This window comes from Callospermophilus lateralis, chromosome X (genome assembly GCF_048772815.1).
Source record: "Callospermophilus lateralis isolate mCalLat2 chromosome X, mCalLat2.hap1, whole genome shotgun sequence".
NCBI lineage: Eukaryota > Metazoa > Chordata > Mammalia > Rodentia > Sciuridae > Callospermophilus > Callospermophilus lateralis.
The window spans coordinates 15,518,934-15,546,636 of record NC_135325.1 but is presented as its reverse complement, the minus strand read 5'-3'; the positions used below and the strand labels follow the sequence as shown (position 1 = coordinate 15,546,636).

At 38.5% G+C, this 27,703-nt stretch overlaps 1 protein-coding gene and 1 pseudogene across 1 annotated transcript; both read right to left on the bottom strand.

Annotated features, from left to right (window-relative positions):
* Positions 1-6,961: 6,961 nt before the first annotated feature.
* Positions 6,962-8,014, bottom strand: LOC143639244 (melanoma-associated antigen B10-like). The gene has a single exon (XM_077107438.1). The coding sequence runs from the start codon at positions 8,012-8,014 to the stop codon at positions 6,962-6,964; it is 1,053 nt and encodes a 350-aa protein (XP_076963553.1).
* Positions 8,015-24,110: 16,096 nt separating this feature from the next.
* On the bottom strand, positions 24,111-25,044 carry LOC143639354 (melanoma-associated antigen B10-like; annotated as a pseudogene).
* Positions 25,045-27,703: the final 2,659 nt, after the last annotated feature.

The following is a 27,703-nucleotide window of genomic DNA, read 5'->3' as shown; positions in this document are numbered from 1 at the left end:
AAGCAGGGTTTATTTTAAAAGTGGTAACAGACTTCTGGGAGGGAGAAGGGGGCCATAGTTGGTATCCTGGTATCCCAAGAAGCAAGGACCTTCTGCCTTTTTATATGTCCTAGGCTTTCTTTGTTCTCCTGTTCTCTTCCCCTCATCTCAGTCCTTCTGTGTATGTGACTAGGCCCAGGAGATGCTCCAGGGAGAAAAGCCAAGACCCAGACCTGGTTCCCTCAGGAGGAGGGGTGTCTTGCTTTTTATAGAACAACCCCCCTCCCCCCACACACACACCCTCTCTTTGTTTTCTGCCTACAACAAGTCCAAAAGACAGGAAGGAGTAGCCCCAGGGGGTAATCCTTGTGTTGCAAAGTGAGATCCTCCTTCTCCCCCAGAGGTGTTAACAACCAGTTAAGCAGAGAGGTTACCTATTAACAACTCATTTCCTTTTCTTTGATAATCAGCCCTTTTGCCCCAGTCTCCAGTGAAGGAATAAATAGAAGTAAAATAAATATTTAATTTTTATCATTCTTAACACATCCCTGAACTGACTGGTGGATTTCCATTATTCACAGCTAAATGAATCTCAGAATATTCAAGACCAAGGTTCCTGGAAGCGGAAAGGCTAAACCATCCAGGAAGCTTAGAAAGCTGAACAAAAATCACATTAAACTTTTCCCAGTAACCAATATACTGTACTTCCAGTCAGGCGACTTTTTTTTTTTTTTTTTTTTTTTTTGGTACCAGGATTTGAGCCCTGGGGCGCTTAACCACTGAGCCACATTCCTTTATATTTATTTATTTATTTATGCACTTATTTATTTATTTATTTATATTTTAATACATATACATATATTTTATACACATATATTTATACATATACTTTTTATTGTTTATTTTGCTAAGTCATTTTTACTTTTTATTTTGAAACAGAGTCTTGCTAAATTGCTTAGGGCCTCACTAAGTGCTGAGGCTGGCTTTGAACCTGTGATCTTTCTGACTCAGTCTAAAAAATCTTTGAAAAAAATCTCCTGAAACTAGTAAGTAATTATGATCATCATATTGTGTGCCAACAATAAAAATTAAAAAGCAAAAATACCACACCACAAAAATAAAATACTTAGGTATAAATCTAATAAAATATGTACAGGACTCATATGCATAAAACTACAACCAATAAAGGAAGATTTAAATGAATGAAGAAACATTTCCTCTTCATGGATTGAAAGACTTTTTGGAAGATGCCAATTCTTTCTAGCTTGATTCATAGATTCAATGTAATGCCAATAAAAATCCCCACAAGTTTTTGTAAATATTAATTTGAATAACTTGGATCTAACTCTGATATTAGGTAACAAAGATCTTAGAATAGCCAACACAATACTGAAAAAAATGTATGAGGATTCACAAAACCCAACATCTAGATTTAAGATAAAGCATTATCTAATACGGTGTTGATACCACCAGTTATTGGAGTTCTGCTCCCTCACATGTTGAAGTTTGAACATTAGAGAAGCACACCAAGGCAAGCATATAAAACAGTGATTAGCAGAGATTCTAAGAGAGGTGTATCAAGCATTCCTGTGCTCCTTTTATATGATATATCTGCTCATGCAGATCACCCTATAACTTCAGACTGATAATGATGATTCAAAGATCCCTTAAGTTACTTGTATAAGTTGTTCAGGACCCTCCAAGATTCCATATCTTCTCTCCTTTGGTCCCTTGTTTACCCCTTGTTGACTATATGCTGAACTCTGAATTTAGAACCTGACTGCCATCTTCTGTGAACCCTCTTGACTTGGTTTAGCTTTTGATTTCTCTCATAGACTCTGGAAATTGTTCTATCCCCAAACCCTGATATTCCTCACTAACATAAAGTGTCTCCTTTGGAATATTTCCTGGCATGGAATCATTATGACCAAATCCTTGTTTCTCAAAGTAATAGTCTTAACTGACATTTTTAAATTTTAGAATTTTAAAGCATGCCTCATAATACTTCAGAAATCACTGCAGAAATTCTGCCTAATACGTAAGAACATAAATTGATATAGCATTGTTGGAACAGAATTTCAGCAATATTAATACAAGTTTATTATCATCACACTCTTTTCACTGTAACCCAAATTTCACTTTTCTGTCTATTCCAAAAGAAAATATTCATATTTTCCCAAGAAATCCTGTTTGATGATGTTGATATCAACTTTATTAGTCATAGCAACAGATGAAAAACAGTTTATGTGTTCATCAGGAGAATTGTGAAATCAATTATAGCATATATGCACCTTAGAATTTTATGGAGTAGTTAAAAGAGGAATATGGATCTATGTGTATGTTCATAAAAAAAGATCCTTCATTTATTTAATTAATTGACAAGGTCAAGAACAGGCAGAACAGCGCGCACGTGCGCGCGCACACACACACACACAGACACATACACACATAGGTTAAAATGCAGACTGTTTTTTCTAGTACATCTCTGTAAAGGAAGGTCCAGAAGATATTTTAAAATAATGTCTATAATATTTTAGATTGTGATTACTCATAAGACAGAAATTTAGAGGAATATAGTAAGGAAAGGGAATTGTTATTTATCTGTATTGTTAGATTTTTTGCAGCACCACCAGCAGCCACAATATAGGTACTATTACTTTTGTTATTTAAAATTTTAAATAAAACATAAAACAGTGTGTGTATTCATATAAAGTAACTGTTAATGTATATAATGGAAGAAGCTGAAATATGAAAGCTTTAATACAGAAAAAGTTTATTTCTTGTGCACATAAATTCTGATATGACTATGCAGGGATTTCCACAGTCAGGTGATCAGGGATCCAGACTGGCTTCCACTGTATGACTCCACATTCATCATGGGATCTGCCTGAAAGCATAGATGTGACATACCAATTCTCAAGTACCTTGGCTGGAAATGACACACATTGTTTCAGTGGAAAAGATTCAAATGAACCTTCCTAAGTACTAACGAACTTGGAATGTAGTATCCCTATATGGATAAGAAGGAAAGCAAGACAGAAAGTAGATCAGCACTTGCAAATTTTGCATAAACAGTTATATAGTAGGTGATCCGTATGATGCAACTTTTTTAAAGAAATTCTTTAAATAACTTTATTTATTTTTATTTTTTTAGTTATACATGACAGTAGAATCTATCTATACACACACACACACACCACACACACACACACACACACACACACACACACACACATATATATATATATATATATATATATATACATATATATATATATATATAATTATATGAGAATGGAGTATAGCTTATTCTAATTAGGACCCCAGTCTTGTGGATGTATGCTATGGTGGGAGAGGATTCACTGTATGATGCGAATTTTACAATTTGCATGACAGAAGCCCCTGCATTGTCAGAGAGGTTTCTGAGAGTGCCAAAGTTGGCTTGCAACTCACCAATTTTTTCTGGTGCAAGTGTTTTCATATATGATACCAATTTTCTAAATGATCCTTTATAAATATCAGCACTTGGGGTTTACATTCTTTAGTCAGTAAAACTTTTCATACTTACCTTTACAATCATCTTAATACATGGAATTTTCTTCTTTTCATTAAATGACCAAAATCATAACTAGTGAGTGTCTGCTACCCACTCTTGATGAATATGCCTGAACATTTATTTATACAGTTGTCTATACACATATTGGAAAAACAGGATTTGCCCCTGGAGTAGATACAAACAAGTCATCTGAAACATGGGAATTATTTTTACATTTTTTCATAAAGGCTAGCATGCTAGGAGCATTTTCAACATTGGTGGTAGACTAAATAATTGCTAGAAAATGATGTCCATGTACTTATCTTTGAGACCTGAAAATATGTTATGCTACATGGTTAAAGGCACTTTGCAGGTTTATTAAGGATATAAAACCAATAATAAAATAGGGAAATTATACTGGATTACTGGGGTGGGCTAAATATAATGGCATGAGGCTTATAAGCAGAGATCTTTCTATGGTTGGAGGCAGAAAAGATATGCAGCAGAGGGGGAAGTTCAGAAGACTCCAAGTGTGAGAAATATTGAAATTGCAATTGCTGATTCAAGATGAGTGGGCCCATGCACAAGAAATGGGATGATGTCTTGAGGAATTCTGGTTGGGCCAGCTGAATTCAGCCAAGAAACAGAAATTTAGTCTTATATCTGCAAGAGGACCAAAACCTCCAATAACCTGAGTCAGTTTAGGAGGTTCTTCCTAAAGCCTAGTAATGAGTCCAAGCTCTCATAGTTTTGTATAGGCCTGTGACAAGCCATAGTAAGAATATAGTAGAGATATCCTGTATTTTTAATTCACAAATGTGAGATCAGAAGTATGTTTTGTTGTAAAATGTGGATTTGCAGAAATGTGTTATTGCAGCCATAGAAATCAACTACATTCTCCTTGAGGTACTACAGGATTTGTTAGAATCCAACCTCTGTAGATGGTTGGTTGCTGCATAATGACTTCCTTGATCCTTTCTCATTTGCTGATTATAAGAGAAGTTTATGTTCTTGACCACTTAAGTGTACTCAGTGATGAATGGATTTAAAAGCTAGTCTCAAATAAGTCTCAGATTAATTTCTTCTTTCTAACTAATGTTATTTGCCTTCTAAAGTCTCTAACTTCATAGTTAACATCCCAAGAATCAGTTGACTCTATGTTAAATTTGGCTCTACCCACAATTTGGGGGAAAAAATCCTTTGAGAGTGGGGTAGAAACATCCAGAACAAAAAACAGATGCTTAAATTTCACTGCTAAAGTAAATAATTGTGTGAAAGGGGCTCTTGTTTTCGGAGGGATTCCACTATAAGTGAAGTGAAAAACAGGGGATATTTGTAGGGAGTCAGGTCAAGCTTTCTTTTGACATAGTGCAGATACAGCATCCATGGAAAGAAGTAGGGCAGAACTTGGTGTCAGGTATGATGCATATGTGGCCATGAGGACCCACTTTGCTGACTCAGGGGAAGAGCACTGTAATTCTTTTTCTAGGCCTGGTCCCATGTGCCATGCCTGGACAGAGTCAACTCTACAAGAGGACTGGAGGGACAGGTGAATGCTAGGCAAATGATGCCCATAGGCACTCTTCAAATGATGTTTAATTCTCATTTTCTCTTTTATTTATTACAACTGTGTTCAGTTCATTGCTCCCTCACGTCTTCTTTTAATTTCCTAGGAGATATTGTGGAGTACCAAGAAATGAATTAAGAGGCTTAAGGTTGGCCTAGGCAAGGAGGAGTGAGAACAATATGAATTCTAGATGAGTTCCATGAGCCTGATTCTTTGTCTTCTAAGTGGGCTTGATAATCTGCTGCTCCCTTTCTCATGTTTTCTTTGTGAATGAGGAATATTGAAATGTATTTATGAAAGGAAACTGGTACAGTGCCTGATCCTAATGTGAAGACTGCCATGCCAGCACAGTGGCTTCTAAGCATTCCATCTCATATGAATATTACCATTTTTTTCTCAGACACTCCCTTGTGCTGATGTGCACAAATCATCGTTTATACACTTACATGGAGACCAGACTATAGGACATCTTACACTCCCTCCCCAGGCAGAGATTTATCTCCCCTTTATTCATGATATAAAAATGTCTTGTAAAAGCAGTTTTCCATTCTAGACTTTAGTCTCTTTACACTGGAACACACCATCTGAGGTTTGGGCCCCTGCCCACTACTTCCACAGGCTAATCTGTCCCACCACTCTGTTTAAGTTAAAATTATTTCACACTGAAAGACTCGCAATTCCTCAAGGTACCAAATCCTTGCCATATGGCATGTATATTGAAAACCCCACCGTCTTTTGATTTTTGCCCTTTTGGTTAGAAGATTCTCATAGCTATGGACAAAATGTTTGTCCCCCCCCCAAAAAAAAAAAATCAGACATTAAATTTTATATCCCCAATGTGATGGTATCTGGAAGTGGGGCCTTTAGGAGGTAATTAGGTTATGAGGGGGAACCCTCATAAATGAGATAGTGCTCTTATGATAAAGATCCCAGAGAGATCCCTCACCCTTTCTTCTATGTGAGGAAACATTAAAAAGACTGTAGTCTATGCATCAAACACTGTATCTGTAAGTACTTTGATTCTGGATTCTGCAGCCTTCAAAATTGTGAGAAATAAATTTCTGTTAATGGAATAAGGACACCAGAGTTCTCTTTCTCCACTATGTGAGGATACAATAAGTAAACTGTGAAACAGGAAGAGAACTTTCACCAAGAATCTGACCTGCAATATGATCTCAGACTTCCAGCCTCTGGAACTCTGAGAAATAAATGGTTGTTGTTCAAGCAATCTGAAGTGAGACATTCACCATCTTCCTTTAATCATGGCTGCTCCAAGTCTTTAAATTTATAAGTACAGGGATGATTCATCTTCATCTTAGCATTTCAGGTATGAAAACAAGCCTCCCAAAGAGTAAATTCTCAATTATTTCTTGAGAAAAATATAAGCCCCTAAGAAAGAGTTCTAATGTATTATTATTTTACATTCTTCAATAAAGTAAACATAATCTGGTACAAAACAACAATTACAGTGATAAGTGAGACCACTTATGATCTTTTATTTTTTTTCTCTATATCTTGAATCAACTTTTACAATTCTGAGTTTTTTCACAATCTTAGGAAATGCCTAATTTACTGCCATGCTGTCATGTCCTAAATGAATAAATATGATGGAAATTTTCCTAATTTGTTTTACAAAAGAAAAAACCCTCTTACTCAATTCCATTCACAGCAATAAATGTTTGAGCAATGTCATTCATAAGTTTACATATGAAGGTACTTTAACCTTCTGATGACATGAATAATATTTTTGAAAACTTGTTGAGGAACACAGAACAGGAAAATAACATTTTTACACATTGTATTGTCTCCAGACCCACGCTTGACCTTCCACTATGTAGATTGTGGACTTTTTGACCACAACGTGGTAAATGACTGAGAATTTACTTGGGGCGGGAAGAATAACTGGACAGGGCCCTGGATCGTGCACTAACTATGGCACTTATGTGAGCCCTTGCTGCAGCTCTGGCTTGGGCTCTTGCTTCCTCATCTCTCAATGCTTCCTCATACAAGGTTGGGTAGGCACTTGGGATGGTATCATGGACTTTGGCTAAAAACTCTAGGACTTTCATCTTACTGGTTTCTGCATAGGCTCTTGGGCCCCACAGGAATTCATAGCGCGGAGGATCACTGTCGGGCACCTGCTGATATTCCAGGTACTTTTCTTTCACTAAATCTTTGGTGATAAGCTTCCTGGGCTCGCCAAAAATAAAGTGCTCTCTACCACTGTATAAGCCCATTGCATTCAACATTTGCCAGACTTGCTCCTCAGTGGCACGGTTTCCCTTTGTGAAGATCACACCCAGGATAGTCATCAGAAGGCCAGTCTTGGGCACACCTCCATCGTCACCCAGCCTTGAATCATAGCTTAGTTCCAGTTTATTGATGAGGATATAGATATGCTTGTTGGAATCCATTTCCTTGATGTCTAGGCCAAAGACCAGTTCCAAGTGCTCAGAAGCTTTCCTCAGGATCTCAAGGAAGTGGCTCTTGTGCATTTGGATTATGTTTCTCAGCATTTCTGCCTTTGTAATGGGCTCCTTCATTTGATACTTGTACAGCAGGTAATGCACCAATATAACTACCTTCTCATCCAGACGGCCTCTGGACAGGTGCCCAGTGGCAAGCTGGGCTTGAGAAGAGCTTGGTCTTTCCTCCACTTGGTTGTTCCCACTTCCATTAGATCTTCTGTATGAAACAACAGCAGAAGTAGTGGTGGTGGGTGCAGCTCTCCAAGACCCTTGAGGATTACTAGTTGTTCCAGCAGCAGCTGAACTCTGAGGATTACTCTTGGAACGAGAGGAGGAAGAGGAGTGAAACTCTCCACCTGCTCTTGCAGTGGCCTGAGCATCCACCAGACCTAATGGCTGTTCTTGGGTCTGGGCCTGACGGCGTTTCTCACGAGCACGGAGCTTACTCTTCTGACCTCGAGGCATTATGGTTTTAGACCGGGCAGTAGGGAGAGAGACAGGTATTCTGCAAACAACAAAAGAGAGTGAAATTGTTGGGCCACTTCAATTAGGAGACAACTCCTTGGCTTTACTGAAGGTTACCTCTGCAGTTTTCCTTGAAATCACTGTTCTAGAAACTCACAATGTGCCTATTCTGTGACCTGTCTGTCCCCTTAGGAGTCTGTGGAAATAATTAAGGTATGCTTTTGGTTGTTAGATGCCAGATCTGCCTGGAGCTTACTGGAGCTTAAGGCAGTGGCATTGTTCTGGGTTGTGGGTCTTTCTTAGTTCACATTAAGGGTTATCAACTGAATCCTAGCAGCACTTGGGGTCCCTATGATCTATTTTTTTGATGATGACCCCTCATTTTACAACCCTCATATCTGTGAGGTTCCATAGGATGAACTGAGGGGAACCTCACCTCACCACACCTACCTGGAGACACAAAGGGATGAAATCACAGGCTTCATGGGAATCTGTACTGGGGTAATTAACGTTCCTAGTCATCACACAGTGTTTCACCTTCACTTTTGCTAGGAACTGTGACTCCTCCCCCTTCTGACTTTAGATCTATTGCCCCTGAGCAAGGGTCTCAGTCCCTGAAAACTCCAAAAAGACAGGGAAGCCATAGCATAATACATCTGCTTTTGGTTCATTTAGGTCTGAAGGTGCAGCTAGTACTCTTTGTGACCCTTGCAATTCTGAGATTGGTAGTCCTCTCAGTCTACACACCTGCATTGGAACCTCAGGGAAGTAAAGGGATTGATTTTAGAGAGGTGGTGCCAAATCAGCTGGTGTCAAATGGTGAGGGAAGAGTTCCAGATCCTGCCTAAAATTAAGGTAAAGACTCTGAGTTAACAAGAAAGTCTACACACAGGATCTCACATTGACTTCCAGAAGAGCCTGGGACTTCTCCCTAACAAGATGGGGCTGACCCTCTCAGGCAAATGACCTTATTTCCTTGGCTTCTGAAGTGCAATGTAAGGGAATGCCTCTCCTGACAGCTTTGCCCCAAAGCCTCCCTGGACTAACAGCAGGTGTGGCTTTGTGTGGTACCCTTTATTTGTGGATCCCTCACTCTAACCCCTAGCAGAGCTGAGGGATCATCCCTATGTTGACAATACCATCTTGCTCCCATTCTAAGGCATTCACTTCCCCGAGACCCCAAAGGCATTACTCAGGGTTCCTTACATCAATCCACCCTCACATGTAGCCTCACTGGACCGGAAGTATGAATGTGGGTCTGTGATTTTATGGACATTTTGGGGTAACTGTATCAAATTTCTCCCATTAGAACCTGAGAACCCTTCCTCTGCTGGTCTGAAGTCAACACCCTGGCCCTCTCAAAATCCTCTGAGGGAATTTAGTAATGACTTTGAGATCATCTGTATGTCGGACAACTCCAATCTAATTTCTATCAAAACTGACCTCAGGCGGGGTAACTCTGGGAGGCCCACCAGTCTGAGGTGGGCAGTCCCATCACACCCAACTTATTATTTACCTTAATTCTAGGCAAGGACTAGGGCTCTTCCCTCAACTGACCTGGTGCTGTGCCACCTCACACAGACGCTGTCATCTCCCTCAAACGCCAGAGGCGGAAGTTGGTATGCGTCACATCCTCCCATGCCCCGCTCCCCCAGACAGCCGGAGCAGGAGGCGGGGCTCTGTGATGTTCCTTCAGTTCAGAGTGGTTGATTTCCTCAGACTTTATTCAAGTTCTCCATCTTTTCTTTGATTAAAGTCTGGGAACCCTTCCTCTGTTGGTGTGAAGAAAACACCCTGGTCTAATATCCTTACCCGCCTTAGTCCCTTTTGAAGGAATTTAGAAACTACTCAGAGATCATTAAGTCCTATGATTCTGGTCTAGATCCTACTAGGGCTGACAGCAGAGTCAGAGCTCTTGCCTTCCAGTCAAGTGGGGGATATCCACACACTTAAATCAAGGTCCTTACCTTAATTTCAAGAGGAATCTGGAACTCTTCCCTCAGCTGACTTAACACCACCCCTCTCAGACAAAACCCTTCACCACTTCCCTGAGGTCCCAAGGCCAGTATCAGGGTGCATCACCTCCTGAAAACTTTGCCTGGGTTCTCCCAGGATTTACACATGAATAGGCTCTGTGGAGTTGACACTGATCTGAGATGAGGGTTTGCTTAGAACTCATATAAGTTTGTTTATTTGTTTATACTTATTTTTTAAAATTTACACCACGATGGAACTCTTCTTTCTGATTACCTGAGTTAGCCTTAAATGAAGGGCATCCTCATGTTACCCTTCAATTTTCAGAAGAAATAGTAAAGGAACATCTGAGCCCCCTCCATCAGGAGGGGCAGAGCTCATAGCGGGGGTGGGTCACTGTGCCTCTTTGTATGTCTTGCATGTGTGGTTTCTTCAGAAATCACACAGAGTCCTAACATTCCGTTAGCACCTTGGACCCCACTCTTAACAGACTTTGGGCAAATACTCAGGTCCAATGCTCTCAATTTCCTGAGTCCCCAGAGGGGCACTTCAAGGAAATTCCAGCTCAGGGTTGACCGACCGGAACTGAGAGCAGAGCAGGATTATGTGAGCAATCCTCCCTCTTCTGCTGGGAGGATCTTCTCAAATTCAGTCATGTGTAAACCATGGGAGAACCTATATAAGGATTGCAGAAATCGATGTACCCTGATACCCACCTGCATTGGTACCTCAGGGAAGTAAAGGGATTGGTCTTAGAGAGTTGGTGTCAAATCAGCTGAGGAAAGAGTTTCAGATCCTGCCTAAAATTAAGGTAAAGACCCTGAATTAACAAGAAAGTTGTCTGAGATACACTAGTCTCTCAATCTTCTCTCCTCTGACTCTTTGTTACCTAATGTTAAACCCTGGTTATACACCCATGAATGCCAGCTGCCCTAGGCTCTATGAACATGGTTTAACTTGTGATCTTTAGCACGAGTGTTTGCAATTATTCTGCTGTCTGGTTTGCTTGAAATAACCTCATGAACTAAGGTTTTCCTCTGTTGGCCCATTCTGATACCTGATCATTTTGTCCAAATTACTCCTCAAAGTAAAGAGAAATACCTTTGACATATCAGAATTAAAATTCTGTTTTGACATATCAGAATTAAAAGCACGTTCTCAGAAGAATCCTAGTGCTCAAGTCATCACTACAGATATCCTGCTTTATAGATTAGGGATTAGTTTCATTTCGTGTTAAAACTACTGAGAAAACAGACAATTGAAATAATAGACAATAACAGCGACAATAATTGTACCAAAATTTTTCTCCAAATTTAAATTGATCAAATAAAATATTTGTGAGAATATGCAACCCTTTTTTGGGAAGGAATTTTAGTAATCCAAAAATTTCAAGTCATCACACTTTCAACTTGAACCTAATTTAAACTTTTAAAAGCATCTTTAAAATAATGAAATAACACTATTTGTCCAAAAATTTATGTTCAGTAATTTATATTTCAATCAAAGTATCAAATGTGAAACAACTTACACATCTATCAAGAAATGAGTGGTTAATTATTGCATATACAAAGTGATTTTAAACGTGAGGGGGACGGGGTTGTGGCTCAGCAGTAGAGCGCTTGCCTAGCATGTGCAAGGCTCTGGGTTCAATCCTCAGCACTACATAAATAAAATAAAGGTATTGTGTCCAATTACAACTAAAAAAACTATTAATAAAAAGTGAGGGGCTGGGGATGTGGCTCAAGTGGTAGCGCGCTCGCCTGGCATGCGTGCTGCCCGGGTTCGATCCTCAGCACCACGTACAAACAAAGATGCTGTGTCCGCCAAGTACTAAAAAATAAATATTAAAAAAAATTCTCTCTCTCTCTCCCTCTCTCTCTCCCTCTTTAAAAAAAAAAAAAGTGAGGTAGATCTGTATGGACAGTTTCTTCATTCATTTATTTCAGTGACAAGGGTAGGGGAAGAACATGTTTTGACACATATATAACCAATACAATCAATATAAAAAGCATTTTCATTACTTTTTAAATAAAATTTGAAACCATACAGATTTTGTTTCTTGCATGATTGGTTACATTAGAAATCAATCACTTTAAGATACATGGAACCCCACTCCCACATGTCAACTACTTCAAAATTAAATGGCACACTTATAAATATCTCACAGGTCAAGGAAGAAAGCACAAGAAAAGTAAATAAAAGGTGCTTTGAACTAAGTGATAATAAAAGCTTAAAATATCAGAATCTCTGGGATGAAACAGTACTCAGATGAACATTTGTAACTTAAAATACTTGTATCATAAAGAAGTTAGATTAACAATCAAATTATTTTCAAATAAGGTAGTAGGAAGAAAAAAATAAGAGTAGGAGCAGAAATATATGAAATAGAGAAGAAATAATACAGCTAAAAGTTGATAAAAATCAAACAAATCTAATCAAGAAAAAATCAAGAACACAAACAATATTAATAGAAAGGGAGCTATCATAACTCTACAGATGCTAAAAATATATTAAGGTAATATTACAATTTAATGCCAATATATGTGATAGCTTACATAACATTGTCTATATTAGAGAAGGATCCATGTGCTGCTGAGAAGAAAGTGTATTCAGTTGTTGATGGATGAAATATTCTACATATGTCTGTGAAGTCTAAATTTTCAATCGTATTTTTTAGTTCTATAGCTTCTTTATTTTGTTTTTGTTCAGAGGATCTACCCAGTGGTGACAGAGGCAGGGTAAATTTACCCAGTATAATTGTGTTGTGGTCTATTTGATTCTTGAAACTGAGAAGGCTTTGTTTGATGTATATAGATGCTCCATTGTTTGGTGAATAAATATTTCCTATTGTAATGTTTTGTTGATGTATAGTTCCCTTAAGCAGTATGAAATGTCCTTCTTTCTCTTCTGATTAACTTTGGCTTGAAGTCCACTTTATCTGATATGAGGATAGAAACTCGTGCTTGTTTATGAGATCCATGTGAATGATATGTTTTTTGTCCATCCTTTTGCCTTCAGTTTGTGGGTGTCTTTGCCTATGAGGTGAGTCTTTTAAACACAGCATATTGTTGGGTCTTGTTTTTAAATCCAATCTGATGGTATATGTCTTTTGATTGATGTGTTTAGGCCATTTACAGTCAATGTTATTATTTTTTTTAAAGAGAGAGAAATAATTTTTTAATATTTATTTATTTATTTATTTTTTTTTTTTTGGTGGATACAACATCTTTATTTTATTTTTATGTGGTGCTGAGGATCGAACCCAGCACCCCATGCATGCCAGGTGAGCGCGCTACTGCTTGAGCCACATCCCCAGCCCCAATGTTAATTTTGAGAAATGATTTTTATCACCTTCCATTTCGATTTATCTCTGGTTTTTACTTTGAATTAATTTATCCTCTGATTAACTATTCTTCTAGCATAATTCCTCCCTCTGCTAGTTTTCACTTTTATTTTTCATTTCTTCTTCATGAAATATCTTATTTAAAAATGTTTTGTAGTGCAGACTTTTTTACTTGTGAATTCTTGTGATGAACAGGGACAGAGCAGAGTTTATATAGGATGTGATGATTATGAGGGAGGAGGAGAAAAGATAGAAGTAAAAAAGTAAAGGAAGAGTGAAAGAACAATAGAGATTGACTCTTAACAGAAGAAGAGAGAAAATAATCAAGGGAAACAGAAAAATATATATGTAAATTAAAAATATATAAAGAAAAATATATATGTAAAGTAAAAGAAAAAATATATATGTAAAGTAAAAATTAAAAAAAAATTAGAGTACAAAGTAAAACTAAAATATAACAATCAAACATTGTAGTCCTCAAAAAATGATCCATGAAAAATAACTCTCTTCAAAAATGCTAAAAATGAGAAGAAAAACAAATATGAGCATATATAAATGTCTGTATAATATTAAAGTCACAATTAAACAGAGAAAAGGGAAAAAAAAGAGAGAGGGAGAAAAATCTTGATGAAAACTTAAAGAATTCTTTCCATTGGAGTTCAAAAGATTCTCAGCTTCTCACCAGTTTTAGGTTGGGTCATCTGGAGTGTGATGTTCCACCTTCTAGATTTCTGGAGTGAGGGAGGTAATCCCATAGGTGGAATTCCTGAAGGCAGGATTTAAGTTTAGGTGGGCTCCAGGCTCTTTGCTGAATGCCAATTGGTCTGGAGTTTCAAATCAGCCGAACTCCAGGGCCTAGTAATTGCCAGTACACACTGGAAGACAGTACCCCAGAGATCCCCCTTGGGTTCCACTTCTGTAGTGGAGGAGCTAATTCTTAGTCCCCTATGTCACTGGCAGCCCCCACATTTCCTGGTCTTGGGTTCAGTCTCCAAACTCAATTCTCTCCCACCCTTGCCCTTCCAAATTCCCCACCAGACACATCTCTCTCAGCCTGTCCTGAAAGCAGCCAGGTTGGAGGGGGAAGGGTAGAGCCAGGTGGGCTTCCATGACCAGTTATCCACTGGCTAAACCTCACTCCACATTTGATTTTATACTGTTCATTTAAGCACTCTCTGTGGTGTTCAGTGTGTGTTTACTGGGACTGTATTTCAGGCCAAACTCAAGTTTTACAGGAATTAGCTCACTCAGCTGTTGGCCCCACACCAGCTGCAAAATGATTCCTTCTTTTGTCCTCCACATACCGCCTGGAGAGATTCTCCCACAAGGATATTGTGCAGCACACCTTTCAGTTTAGTTAGGCAATGTCCTTGATCTCTAAATGCTCTGTACCAAGACATGCCTCAGGTCTCCTAGAGATTTGGGTTCCTTTTAGTTCCTTATCCCTCCACCTTGCTTGTGGAGGAACTCCTCTGACTAGTGCTTCCGGCCCAGCTACAGCAATGGCTGTGCTGCTGGGGATTTCTTCCTTATTTTATTATCTCCAACCTTCTGAATTCCCAGTCTGCTTTGAATGTCCAGTTTTAAATTCCAGTAAAGTTCCCCCACTTTGCTAAGATGTTGCCTGTCTACTTTCTTGGTTTCACTCCACAGAACAACCAAGAAAGTGACCGCTTCTATTTTTGCCATCTTGAGAACCCCCCACAAGTCCATTTCCAAGTACATGTGGGTGGACTGGGAATATAATAATCTTCTCATGTGCCAAGGGAGGAGAGCACAACAAGAAATAGAGTCTCTCTCATGAACTGTTACATGTCTCATAACTATGAAACAAAAAAGTAATTATTAAAAAGTCTGGCTAAAGCTGCATTAACCAATGCATATTAGAAGCAGCACAACTGAAGTACTTGCAAGAGAAAAATGAAGAGCTGGGCAATAAAGGAAATTGAATATTAAAGGTGTTCAGTAAAACCTGTCACCAAGCGATAGACTGGATAAAAATAGGAGACTTGGGTCCACAGCATTGAAGCAAAAATATACTGACAACATAGGAATTATTACAATGATATATCTATTACCCCCTCATAAATGAGGAAGAGTAATCTATCTATCTAAACATGAAGAAACAGGCAAAAAAGCCCCGCCACCAATTTACAATCTCCAACAAAAGGATCCACACATATTTAAAGGGATGAAATTCCAGAGAAAGATTACAAAAAAAAAAAAAAAAAGATTATTTAAAGGATTACTGACCAAAAAGAAGATATAAGGAACAATTAACAGAGAAAATACCAGAGGTGGAAAATTATTTTAATAAGGAGATAGAGATTCTGAAAAGAATCTAATCAGACCTGAAAATGAAAGAAACCATAAATCAAATACAGTATTCAGTTGAATGTATCACTAATAGATTAGATTATGTAGAAAAAAGAATTTCAGACCTTGAAGACAGGGTAAATAACCTTGTAGGTCAGTAAGCAGTAAGGAAAAAAGACAATCATCAGAATATACAAGAAGTCTGGGAAACATTAAAGCAACAAACTTAAGAGACATTAACATTGAAAAAGAGATGAATACACAAGGTAATGGCATTAAGAACATTTTCAGTGAAATTAGAGCAGAAAATGTCTACACCTTAGAAAGGGGATTGGCATTTACATATGGGAAGCACACAGAAACCCAAATAGACAAGACCAAATCTGAACCCCACCAAGACATATCATAATCAAATGCCTAACCTATATAATAAAGATAGAATATTAAAAGCCACAAGAGGAAAATGTTGGATCACATTTAGAGGTAAATAAATAAGACACACTTCAGACTTCTCAGACACTAAAGGCCAGGAGAAATTGGCATGAGATAATCCAGACTCTGAAAGAAAACAAATGTGAGCCAAGATTGCTATATCCACCAAAATGTTCATTCATAATAGAAGAAGAAAATAAAAACTTTCCAGGGCTGGGGATGTGACTCAGTTATAGAGTGTTTGTCTAGCATATGTGAGGCACTGGGTTCAATTCTCAGTACCACATATCAATAAATAAATAAAATAAAGGTTCATCCACAACTAAAAAATATATATTAAAAAAAGAGATGAGGCTGGGGTTGTGGCTCAGTAGAGTGCTTGCTTAGTATGTGTGTGGCACTGGGTTTGATTCTCAGCACCACATAAAAATAAATAAAGTTCCACCAACAACTAATAAAATATTTAAAAGAAAGAAAGAAAGAAAAAAATTCCAAGATAAGGATAACCTAAAAGAATTTGTGACCATTAAGTCAGCAGTACAGAATATACTTAAAGAGGGGTTCCTAAAATCAAACAAGAATAGTGCTACAGGGCTGGGGTTGAGCGCTCGCCTCGCATGTGCAAGACCCTGGGTTCGATCCTCAGCACCACATAAAAATAAATGAATTAATAAAAGGTATTGTGTCAAACTACAACTAAAAAAAAAAAAAAAAGAATAGTGCTACAATGTATCCAAATCTCCAAGACACTATGAGTGCAGTTCTAAGAAGAAAGTGTATGGCACTAAATGCCTACATTTAAAAAATATAAAGGGTTTGGGGTTGTGGCTCAGTGGTACAGCGCTTGCATAGCATGTCTGAGGCACTGGGTTGAAGCTTCAGCAACATAAAAAAATAAATAAGGGTATTGTGTGCATCTACAACTAAAAAAAAATCTTTAAAAAAAAGATCCAAATAAACAATCTAATGTTACATCTCAAGACCCTAGAGAAGCAGTAACAAATGATTTTCAAAGCCAATAGAAGACAGGAAATAGTTAAGATCAGAGCTGAAATTGATACAATAGAGAATTTCAAAATTACAAAGTATCAATGTAACAAACAGTTCTTTGAAACAAGATTGTAAACCCTTAGCCAAACCAAAAAAAAAAAAAGAAAGAGAAAGAAGACCCAAATTCACAAAACTAAAGACGAAAAAGGAAATATCACCACAGACACTTTTGAATCCCAAGGATCGTTAGAAAATCTTTTGAAAATGTATACTTCAACAAACCGGATTATATAGTAAATTGACAAATTTCTAGTTACATGACATGCCCAAATTGAATCAGGAAGATATAAAAAAGCTAAGCCAACAATTATCAAGTAATAAAATTTAAATATCAATTAAAAGCTTTCCAACAAAGAAAAGTCCTGAACCAGACATATTTTTAGTAAACTTCTACCAGAACTCTAAAGACGAATTAACACCAGTCTTCTCCAAATTAGTCTACAAAATTTAAAGGGAGGGAATGCACCAAGATATATTTTTAAAAAATATTTTTAATTGTAGATATAGCTATTTTTATTTATTTTTATGTGATGCTGAGGATTGGACCCATAGCCTCACATATGTCAGGCAGGTGCTCTACCACTGAGCTACAATCCCAGCCCACACCACTATATAATCTATGAAGCCAGTATAACCCCAATATCAAAACAGACAAAGACACATGAAGGAATAAAAATGATATGCCAATATCCCTAATGAACATAAATGAAAAAATCCTTAATAAAGATTACCAAACTATATTTGAAACCACATTGAAATGATAGCACACCATGATCAAGTGGGTTTCATCCCAGAGATGTATGGTTGGTTCAACATATGCAAAACAACAAATGCAATTTATTACATAAATAGAATCAAGGACAAAAATCACATGATTATCTCAATAGATGCAGAAACAGCATTTGATTAAAAATCAGCACCCATTAATGCTAAAAATACCAAAGAAACTAGTGATATAAGGAACTTACCTCAACATCATAAAGGCTATATATGTTATATCCAAATCAAATATCATACTTAATGGAGAAAAACTGAAACCATTTCCTCTAAAATCAGAAACAAAGAAAAAGATGTTTACTCTCAACACTCTCATTGAATACAGTTCTTGAAATTCTAGCCAGAGCAATCAGGTAAGAGAAAGAAATTAAAGGGATACAAATAGGAAAAGACATCAAATTATCTCTGTTTGCTGATGACATGATCCTATACTTAGAAGTCCCCTCCCCCCAACAAAAAGCCAGCAGAAGACTTCTAGAGCTGAGAAACAAATTTAGCAATGTAGCAGGATACAAAATCAACATATAAACATGAACAGCTTTCCTATATGTTGATAATGAATCTGCTGAGAAAGGAATCAGGAAAACAATTTCATTTTCAATGGCCTTTAAAATACCTGGGAATAAATTTAATCAAGGAGGTGAAAGATACCCTAAAATGGAAACTATAGAACACTGAATATCGAAATTAAAGAAGGTTTTAGAAGATGGAAAAACCTCCCATGTTCTTGGATAGGCAGAATTAATATTGCCCAAATGGCCATCCACCAAAAGCAACCTATAAATTCAATGCAATCCCCATCAAAATATCAATGACATTCTTCAGAGAACTAGAAAAAAAAAACCCAAAATTTATTTGGAAGAATAAAAGACCCAAAATTGAAAAAAGCAATCCTGAGCAATAAGAGCAATGCTGGAGGCATCACAATATCAGATGTAAAATTATACTACAGAACTTTAGGAACAAAAACAGCATGATAATGGCATCAAAACACACATGAAGACCAATGAAATAGACTAGAAGTCACACAGAGAAAAACTCATATAAAAAAGTCATCTGATCCTTGAAAAAGGTACCACAAGCATACATTGGAGAAAAGATAATATTTTTAACAAACTGACTATCCATATGTAGAAGAGTAAAACTAGATCCTTATCTTTTAAACTGTACCCCACAAAAAAGCAATTTAAAGTGGACCAATGGCCTAGGAATTAGACAAGAAAATCTGAAATTGCTAGCACATTATGATTACATATATAAACAGGATTCTTTGAGGTGTATTTGTACATGGACATAACATAATTTGGTAGATTTCATTCCCTAGGACTTCCTCATGCCCTCCCACCCTCCCTCCTTTTCAATCCCCTTTCTCAAGAAACAAGGAATGGAATTACCATATGATCCAGCTATCTCACTCCTTGGCATTTATTCCAAAGAACTAAAGTAAGCATACTATATGATATATGCATACCAATATTTATAGCAATTTAATTCACAATAGACAAGTTATGGAAGCAGCATAGGTGACTGTCAACTGGTAATCTGATAAAGAAAATGTGGTACATATTCCCTATTACTTACGAATCGAATCTGTTTCCTGCTCATCATGCCTGACCATAGTTATACCGGTGCCCTTAGGCACATTGAAAATTGAGACTTTTTTCCCCTGTGCCAAATACAGACAAGAATCAGAATGATGGTGAATTTTTTAAAAAAATTTTCTTATCAAAGTTGACATATCTGCCAGGGAGACAATATCCACATTGATGGTAGGCTAAGTAATTGTTTCACAAAGATTCCCATGCCCTTGTCACCGAAACATGAATATGTTATGGTACATGGCCAAAGGCACTTTGAATGTACATTAACATTATAAAATAAAAGAAAATAAAGATATATGGGATTATCCAAGTGGACCCAAGCTAATGACATGAGAACTTAAAAGCACAGAACTTTCTCTGACTGGAGGCAGGAGAGAGAGATGCAGTAGAAGGGGAAGTTAGACTCCAAGTATGAAAAGGACTCAAAATGTGTAGATCCACATGCAGGGACTGGAAGGAGGCCTTAAGAAAATCTGGCAGTGCCAACTGAATGACAGTAAGGAAGCACGGTCTCAGTCATATTACTGCAAAGAACTGAATTCTGCAGCAACTTGAATGAGCTGAGAAGATTCTCCTGAAAGCCTATGATAAGGTAACTGCCAGCTGAAAGCCTGATTTGAGCCTTGGGGTAAAATGAGTCCAGAATCTAGCAGAATCATCTCATCCTTCACACCTATGGAAATATAGCTAATATTTATAGACATAATAAACGTGTGCTTCTTTAAACAACTAAAATTTGTATCAATTTGCTTTAGCAGCCATAGAAAACTACCACAGCTTCCTAGAAAGACTACAGAGTTTATAAAAATTAAGTGTCTAAAATATCACAGTGACTTCATTGGTACTTCCTTATCTAATCACTCAGGAAGCAGATTTTGGGGTTTTGTTTTGTTTTGTGGTACTGGGAATTGAACCCAGGGCCTTGATACATGCAAGGTAAGCACTCTACCAACTGAGCTATATCCCCAGCCTGAGATTTTGGTTTTAAGTTAAGTTCACATATTAATGTGTGGATTCAGTAGTCAGATTCAAAAAAGTTGTCAGATTAGAACCACTTCTTTTTCTAATTTCATCTGCTTTGTAATACCTCCTCTTTATTTCAGTATTATATCTCTACTTCAGGGAATAATATCAGTAGAATCTGCACCAAATCAGACTCTTCTCACCTTTGGATTTGAAAACACTTTTAAAGTGTGATAAAGACACTCAAATAGATGAAGATGTCTCTAAGCCTCACTGTAGAAACTGATTACATGGCAGGAGCTGTTGCTGTCATAAGACATTCAGAGGAAGGCAGGACCTCTATGAAATTGGAACCCTTTGTGTCAGGTGAGAAGGTAGGGGAGTCTGGGCTATTTCTTCCTCTGGGAACAGAAGAGGCTGCTGTGAAGAGCTGACCAGCAGGTCAGTTTCAGTTTGGACAGGAGAACACACTAGGGAAGACCAAGGAGCAAGGAGAAGGACTCAGTAATGCAGGAAAATGCTGGGACTGGGAACAGGTTCTGGGTCAAAGGTAGAGTCAGTTCCTGAGAAGCCCTAGGGCTAAGGGCATGAGGAACCCAGACAAATGAGCCCCACAACCTGAGTCTCATTCTCACCTTCCTTCTTTAAGCCTGCTTTGGTATTTGGCTACAGGGTCTTTATATGTTGTGATGTTGAAGTCCTAAGAAGAGAAATGAATTAAGAGATCCAAAATATGCCTCAGTCTGGAAGAAAAAGAAAAGTGTGGGCTGTAAAAGAATACAGACCGGGAGTTTTTTCTTGGCCCTGTTTCTTATGAACCATGTGAACTCAAGAAAATTGCAAAGTTCCACAAACTCAAGGTTTGTATCTGTGATGTGGGCTCAATGTTATCTTTTTCTCTGGCTCATGTATATATATATATATATATATATATATATATATATATATATATATATATATATATATAAGTTTTACTGTTGGAATGTAAGTATTATATAAGAAATCTGCCCAATGCCAGCCTGTATGAGTCTCTTGACAGTTACTAGTAATTAATAATATATATTTTTATTGCAAGCATTACTGAGCTCCCTTCTTGGAAAGTTTTAGTTTAATTTTAATCCTGGGGATGTCAAGAGAATATGCAGTCCTCTAGAATATGGAACACCATTATCAGCTAGAATGTTTCTAAGCAAAGGTTACTGAAGATCAATCGATCTATCTTTTGATCAATTGATCATGCTTGGGAGAATCTTCCCCAACTGGATGCAACTCAAGACTCCTAGAAAATGTGTAAAATGCTTTCTCACTTCTATCAAAACATGTATCCTTCAGCTTTGAGTTTGCCAAATTATGCTTAAGATAAGCTAGTTTAAATACTCTATTAATAGAATGGACTCTGCTATGATTTGAATGTGTCCTCCAAACAAACATGTATTGGAAAGTTAATCCCTAGTGCAATACTTTTGGGAGGTGGAGACTGATGAGCAATGATTGCACCATGAGGACTCTCCAATCATTAATGGATTAATGCCACTATTCTGGGATTCATGTTATTATTCTGTGAGTAGGGATATTCTAAATGAAAGAGTAAGTTTAGGCCCCTTTTCTGTCCCTGTCATCCTCTCATCTTTTGCCATGGAATGATGTAGCAAGAAGCCTTTTTACAAGCTGGATACAGTGGAGAACAGCTGTAATCCTAGTGACCTATGAGGCTGAGGAAGGAGAATTCTAAGTTCAAGGCCAGCCTCAGCAACTTGGTTAGACTCTATCTCAAAATAAAAAATATACTGCCAGGCGCCAAGGTGCATGCCTATAATCTCAGCGACTGGAGAGGCTGAGGCAGGAGGATCGAGAAAGCCAGTCTCAGCAAAAGCAAGACACTAAGCAACTCTGTGAAACCCTGTCTCTAAATAAAATATGAAATAGGGCTGGGGATGTGGCTCAGTGGTCTAGTGTCCCTGAATTCAATCTCCAGTACCCACCCCAAAAGACAGAATTATCCTAATTTCACAGAAACTTGTAGGAAGTGATGTGTATAGAATATCTAGTTTGTACATCATGTTCAACTGCACTGGAGTAGAGAGAACACAGGACACTTTCCATTCCTGCCCCAGGTAGAAACTTCTCTCTGGAGAAATTATCCTAAGCAAATACTAATAAGTAGTTTGTTTGTTTTTCCATTACAGGCTTTAGTCTTTCAACTGTAGTCACATCTTCTAGGAGGATGGTCCCTGCTCACCACTCAGAGCTTCATCTGAATAACCTTACCCAACTTAATTTAAAAACGATACCTTTGAAGGACTTGCATTTTCCCAATGCCCCAAATCACTTGCCTCAAGCAATTTATACTAGATGCTCTCCTCTAGATACATTTTCCCCTACATCCTCACTCTTTCTTTTGACTTGTCCTTTAGATCTTATATCTCCCCATGTAATGTCTACTCCTAGATTCTAAAATTTATTGGGCATAGATAGGTCTTGTTTATTCTGTCATTCCTAGTTCAAGCACAGACTCTACCAAAGAGTGATGTTCAATTAATGTTAGAGTAATAAATGAGTTAGTGTGCAGTTGGTTTACTTTGTTACTATGTAATTATCCCATATTCTTGAATAATATATCTAAAGTGTGTGTGTATGTGTGTGTGTGTGTGTGTGTGTGTGTGTGTGTGTTTGTGTGTATTTGTACCAGGGATTGAACCCCCAGAGTGCTTAACCACCGAGCCACAGTCCTAGTTCTTTTTTCTGAGAGAAGTTCTCACTAAGTTGCTTAGGACCTAATTAAATTGCCAAGGCTGGCCTTGAACTTGTGATCCTCCTGCCTCAGCCTCCAAAACCACTGGGATTACAGGCATGTACCACTGTGTGCAGCTAAAGTGTATATGCTTTAATCTTACAGGGCAATCGAGTAAAAGTGAATAGGGAATGCAATAACTAATCATTTTTTATCTTGTTTTCTCTGTTTCATGATCCTCATTATTACATTGTTCCATTCTTTCATATGTCTAAGGAAATGCTTAATTTACTACCATGGTACCTTTTTCCGAATCACTAAATAAGATGGATAGCTTCTCAATTTGATTTTCAAAATAAGCCGGGTATGATGGCACATGCCTGTAATCCCAACAGCTTTGGGAGGCGGAGGCAGGAAGATCGCAAGTTTAAAGCCAGCCTCAGCAAATAACAAGTACCTAAGCAACTTAGCAAGATCCTGTCTCAAAATAAAATATAAAAAGGGCTGGGGTTGTGACTCAGCAGTTGAGTGGCCCTAGGTTCAATCCCTGTTACAAAATAATAATAATAATTAACAAAATAATAAATCACTATTAAATATCATATACAGAAAAAGGTTGAGCAATGTCATTCATAAACTTAGATTCTAAAGTTACTCAGATTTCTAATAAAAGGAACATTGCCTTAAACAAATTATTAAAATTACTACATAGAATATAAATACCAACATGTTACATGCTGTATTGTCTGCAGCCCCACCTTGACCTTACACTACTGATATTATAAACTTATCAATTTCCTAGAGACGAATCTGACTTAGACTTTACTAAGGGTGGGATGAACTCCTGGATGTGGCCTTGGAGCGCACAATGGCCAGGGCACTAATGCAAGCCTTTGCTTCAGCTTTGGCTCAGGCTCTTTCTTCCTCATCTCTCAATGCTTCCTCATAGCAGGCTATAGGAACAGAATCATGGATCTTGGCCAAAAACTCCAGGACTTTCATCTTACTGGTTTCAGCATGAGCTCTTGGGCCCCACAGGAATTCATAGCATGGAGGATCACTGTTGGCCACCTGCCGATACTCCAGGTACTTTTCCTTCACTAAATCTCTGGTGATCAGCTTCCTGGGATCCCCAAAAGTGAAGTGTGCTCCTTTCCTTCAAAGAATCCCATCATATTTAACACTTACCAGACTTGCTTCTCAGAGGCACAGTTTCCCTTTGTGAAGATCACAGCTAGGATAGTCATTAGCAGGCCATCTTGGGTACACTTCTTTAGCCTTGCATCAGAGCTTGGTTCCAGTTTGTTGATGAGGACATAGATGTGCCTTTTGGGATCCACTTCCTTCAACTCAAGGCCAAAGACCAACTCTAGGAGCTCAAAAACTCTCTTAAGGATCTCGGAAAAGTGGTTCTTATGAATCTGGATATCATTTTTCAGTATTTCTGCCTTTGTAATGGGCCCCTTCATTTGAAGAGCAAGTAATGCATCAATGTTACTACCTTCTCATCTAAATGGCCTATGAGAAAGTTCTCAGTGGCCACTGGGCTTTCTGGGGATCTTGCCCTTTCCTCTAGATTATTGTTTATACTTTCAACAGATCTTGTGAATAAAATAGCTGCAGTAGTGATGGTAGTAGATGGGATTCTACCAGGATCTTGGGGTTCATAAAGTGTCTCAGCAAGGCAAGCATGAGGAATACCCTTGAAATGAACAGAAGAGGAATAGGCATAATCATCTTCCTTTGCTACAGTGGCCTGATCACGCACTAGATCTTTAGGTTCTTTTGGAGTCTGGTGGTGTTTTACCCTGGCCTTGACTTTGCTTTTCTGACCTGAAGGCATGATGACTGTTCAGGTGCAGCAGGCAAAAGTAGATGATCTAGTGACCTGGAGAAGAATGGACTAGGTGTTTGTTCTTCTTCACTAGAGAGACACACACTTTGGCTTTATAGATGGGTCTTTTGCATATTTTGTGTGGTGTGTGTGTGTGTGTGTGTGTGTGTGTGCACGGGCATACATGCGCGCATGCTATTCAAGGAACCCATACAGCCTTGAATCTCTGATCTGCTCGTCTCCTGCCTGAGACATAACTAGGATGTGTCATAGTTTGCTACCCACCACATCTGATTTCTGAGGAGAGAAAACAAGGCCTGGCAGGTTCCAGCTTTGAGGCAGGGGATGTCTCTTTGTTCCTATTCAGTGTTTTCTGGGATTCTTCTACGCTGTTGCTTTGATGTTGACTCCTTATTTCAGTGCCATCATCTCCCTTCTATCCTGGAAAAGAAACTGAAGGAGATTCTTATCTGACCATATCTACCTGGTGATACCCAGGATGACAGAACAGCTCTGAGGAACACTGTTTATACTGGGGTCAGAATTAGGGTTCTCATTCTTCATTCAGGATCCTCATCTTCACTTCTGGCATGGTGTGGGCCTCCACCTTCTTCTGATGTGAAACCTATCTCCCCAGAGAAAGTACCACATCCCTGAGAATTCCAAAGCAGGAATTGAAAGAGCCCTCACCCTCACATAGCTCTCTGATAGTCCCTTGGTGCTTAAAGTGTGGGCAGGACTCTGCCCAACCTAAGCCTGGAGTGGATAGTTCCCTCAGGACTTAAGATCCTTTCCTTTAATATTCCTGTTCGAGGCCTGTGACTCCTGTTCTGAATTAAGATTGATACTCTGTTTCAGTGACCTTATCTCCCTGAGTTTCCACCAGGAGAAATCAGTATGTTTCATCAGGTGATCCTCCTTTAGGGCCCGTCAGGAATCTTTGAAGTCTGTTATGGGGAAGAAATAGCCTCAAGCTTCACTCAAAGTCCTTACATTACTTCTAAGCAAAGTGGGGAAATAGTTCCTCTGAAAACCAAATGCCAGTGTTACATTCAGACACTCCCATCTGGGGCCTACTTGGGCTGATATCAGGGGTAAGACTCTGTACCAACCCTGCCCTTCTGGGTTGGGTGGTTCTCTTATATCTCAATCACTGTCCTTACCTTTAGTTATGTTAGGATCCGGAAACACCTCCATCTGTTAGCCTGAGGCCGTAATCCTGGATCAATATTTACGTCTTACCCCTGATATCAGCCAAGTAGGCCCCAGGAATGGGTGTGTCTGAATGTAACACTGGCATTTGGTTTTCAGAGGAAACTATTTCCCCACTTTGCTTAGAAGTAATGTAAGGGACTTGAGTGAAGCTTGAGGCTATTTCTTCCCCATAACAGACTTCAAAGATTCCTGACGGGCCCTAAAGGAGGATCACCTGATCATTTATCAATCTTAATTCAGAACAGGAGTCACAGGCCTCGAACAGGCATATTAAAGGAAAGGATCTTAAGTCCTGAGGGAACTATCCACAGGCTTAGGTTGGGCAGAGTCCTGCCACACTTTAAGCACCAAGGGACTATCAGAGAGCTATGTGAGGGTGAGGGCTCTTTCAATTCCTGCTTTGAATTCTCAGGGATGTGGTACTTTCTCTGGGGAGATAGGTTCACATCAGAAGAAGGTGGAGGCCCACACCATGCCAGAAGTGAAGATGAGGATCCTGAATGAAGAATGAGAACCCTAATTCTGACCCAGTATAAACAGTGTTCCTCAGAGCTGTTCTGTCATCCTGGGTATCACCAGGTAGATAGTTCACTTGAGATGATGGCCTGAAATAAGGAGTCAACATCAAAGCAACAGCGTAGAAGAATCCCAGAAAACACTGAACCACAGCAGCCCAGTTCAGACCAGCAATGCCTTTATTTCTCTTTGAAATCAGAAACAGATATAGAGAAACCAATGTATGCCACCCCCTTTATATAGGGTCTCTCAGGGCTCAGAGCAAGGGTGTAGCTCTTAGGAGTACTGAGGTAGCCTGTGTTTTGTGGGGATTATTTATTCTGAAAGAGCTCACACAGGGGTCTTTCTTCTACTTCTGTGAGGGCTGGGACTCCTCTCTCTCTCCTGATCTGACTCATCCAGTCAGAAATCAATGTTTTTCTCCCCAACCACCTCACCTTATACTCTATGATCCTCAGTCTCCATATGAAGTGAAAAGGTACCTCAGCCTAACATCTGGGCATGGAAAAGTACTAACCAGGCACCAGGTTCTGGGCTAAACGGTCTTTTCTGAAGTGAGTGATTCTCTCAGAACTTCCTTAGGGTTTTCACTTTTACTTCTCTTAGGGTCTGGAACTCTTCCTTAGTCAGCCTAAGGATGGTAACTGGTTCAATGCCCTCATCTCACAGTAAAAGTTGACATAAATTTTTACTGCATAGAATGCATGCAATAATTTTGGCAATCGCTAGTACAAAATCCTTTTTTTCCTTAAATTTTCAATTCAATCAAGTCAAGGTTATGACAGTAATAAATGTAGAGATTTTGATTCCACATATACCTGTCACCCCTTCAATTTATAAAGGAACTATACTATCTTTAGTGTTTATGCAACTACCTGGAAATGTTTGTATTGAAGACAAGCCCCCTCCTTTAGCATCTGATAGCAACAAAGACCAC

What these genes read in the sequence shown, in the direction of transcription:
- LOC143639244 (XM_077107438.1), bottom strand. Translation starts at nt 8,014, where the DNA reads ATGCCTCGAGGTCAGAAGAGTAAGCTCCGTGCTCGTGAGAAACGCCGT.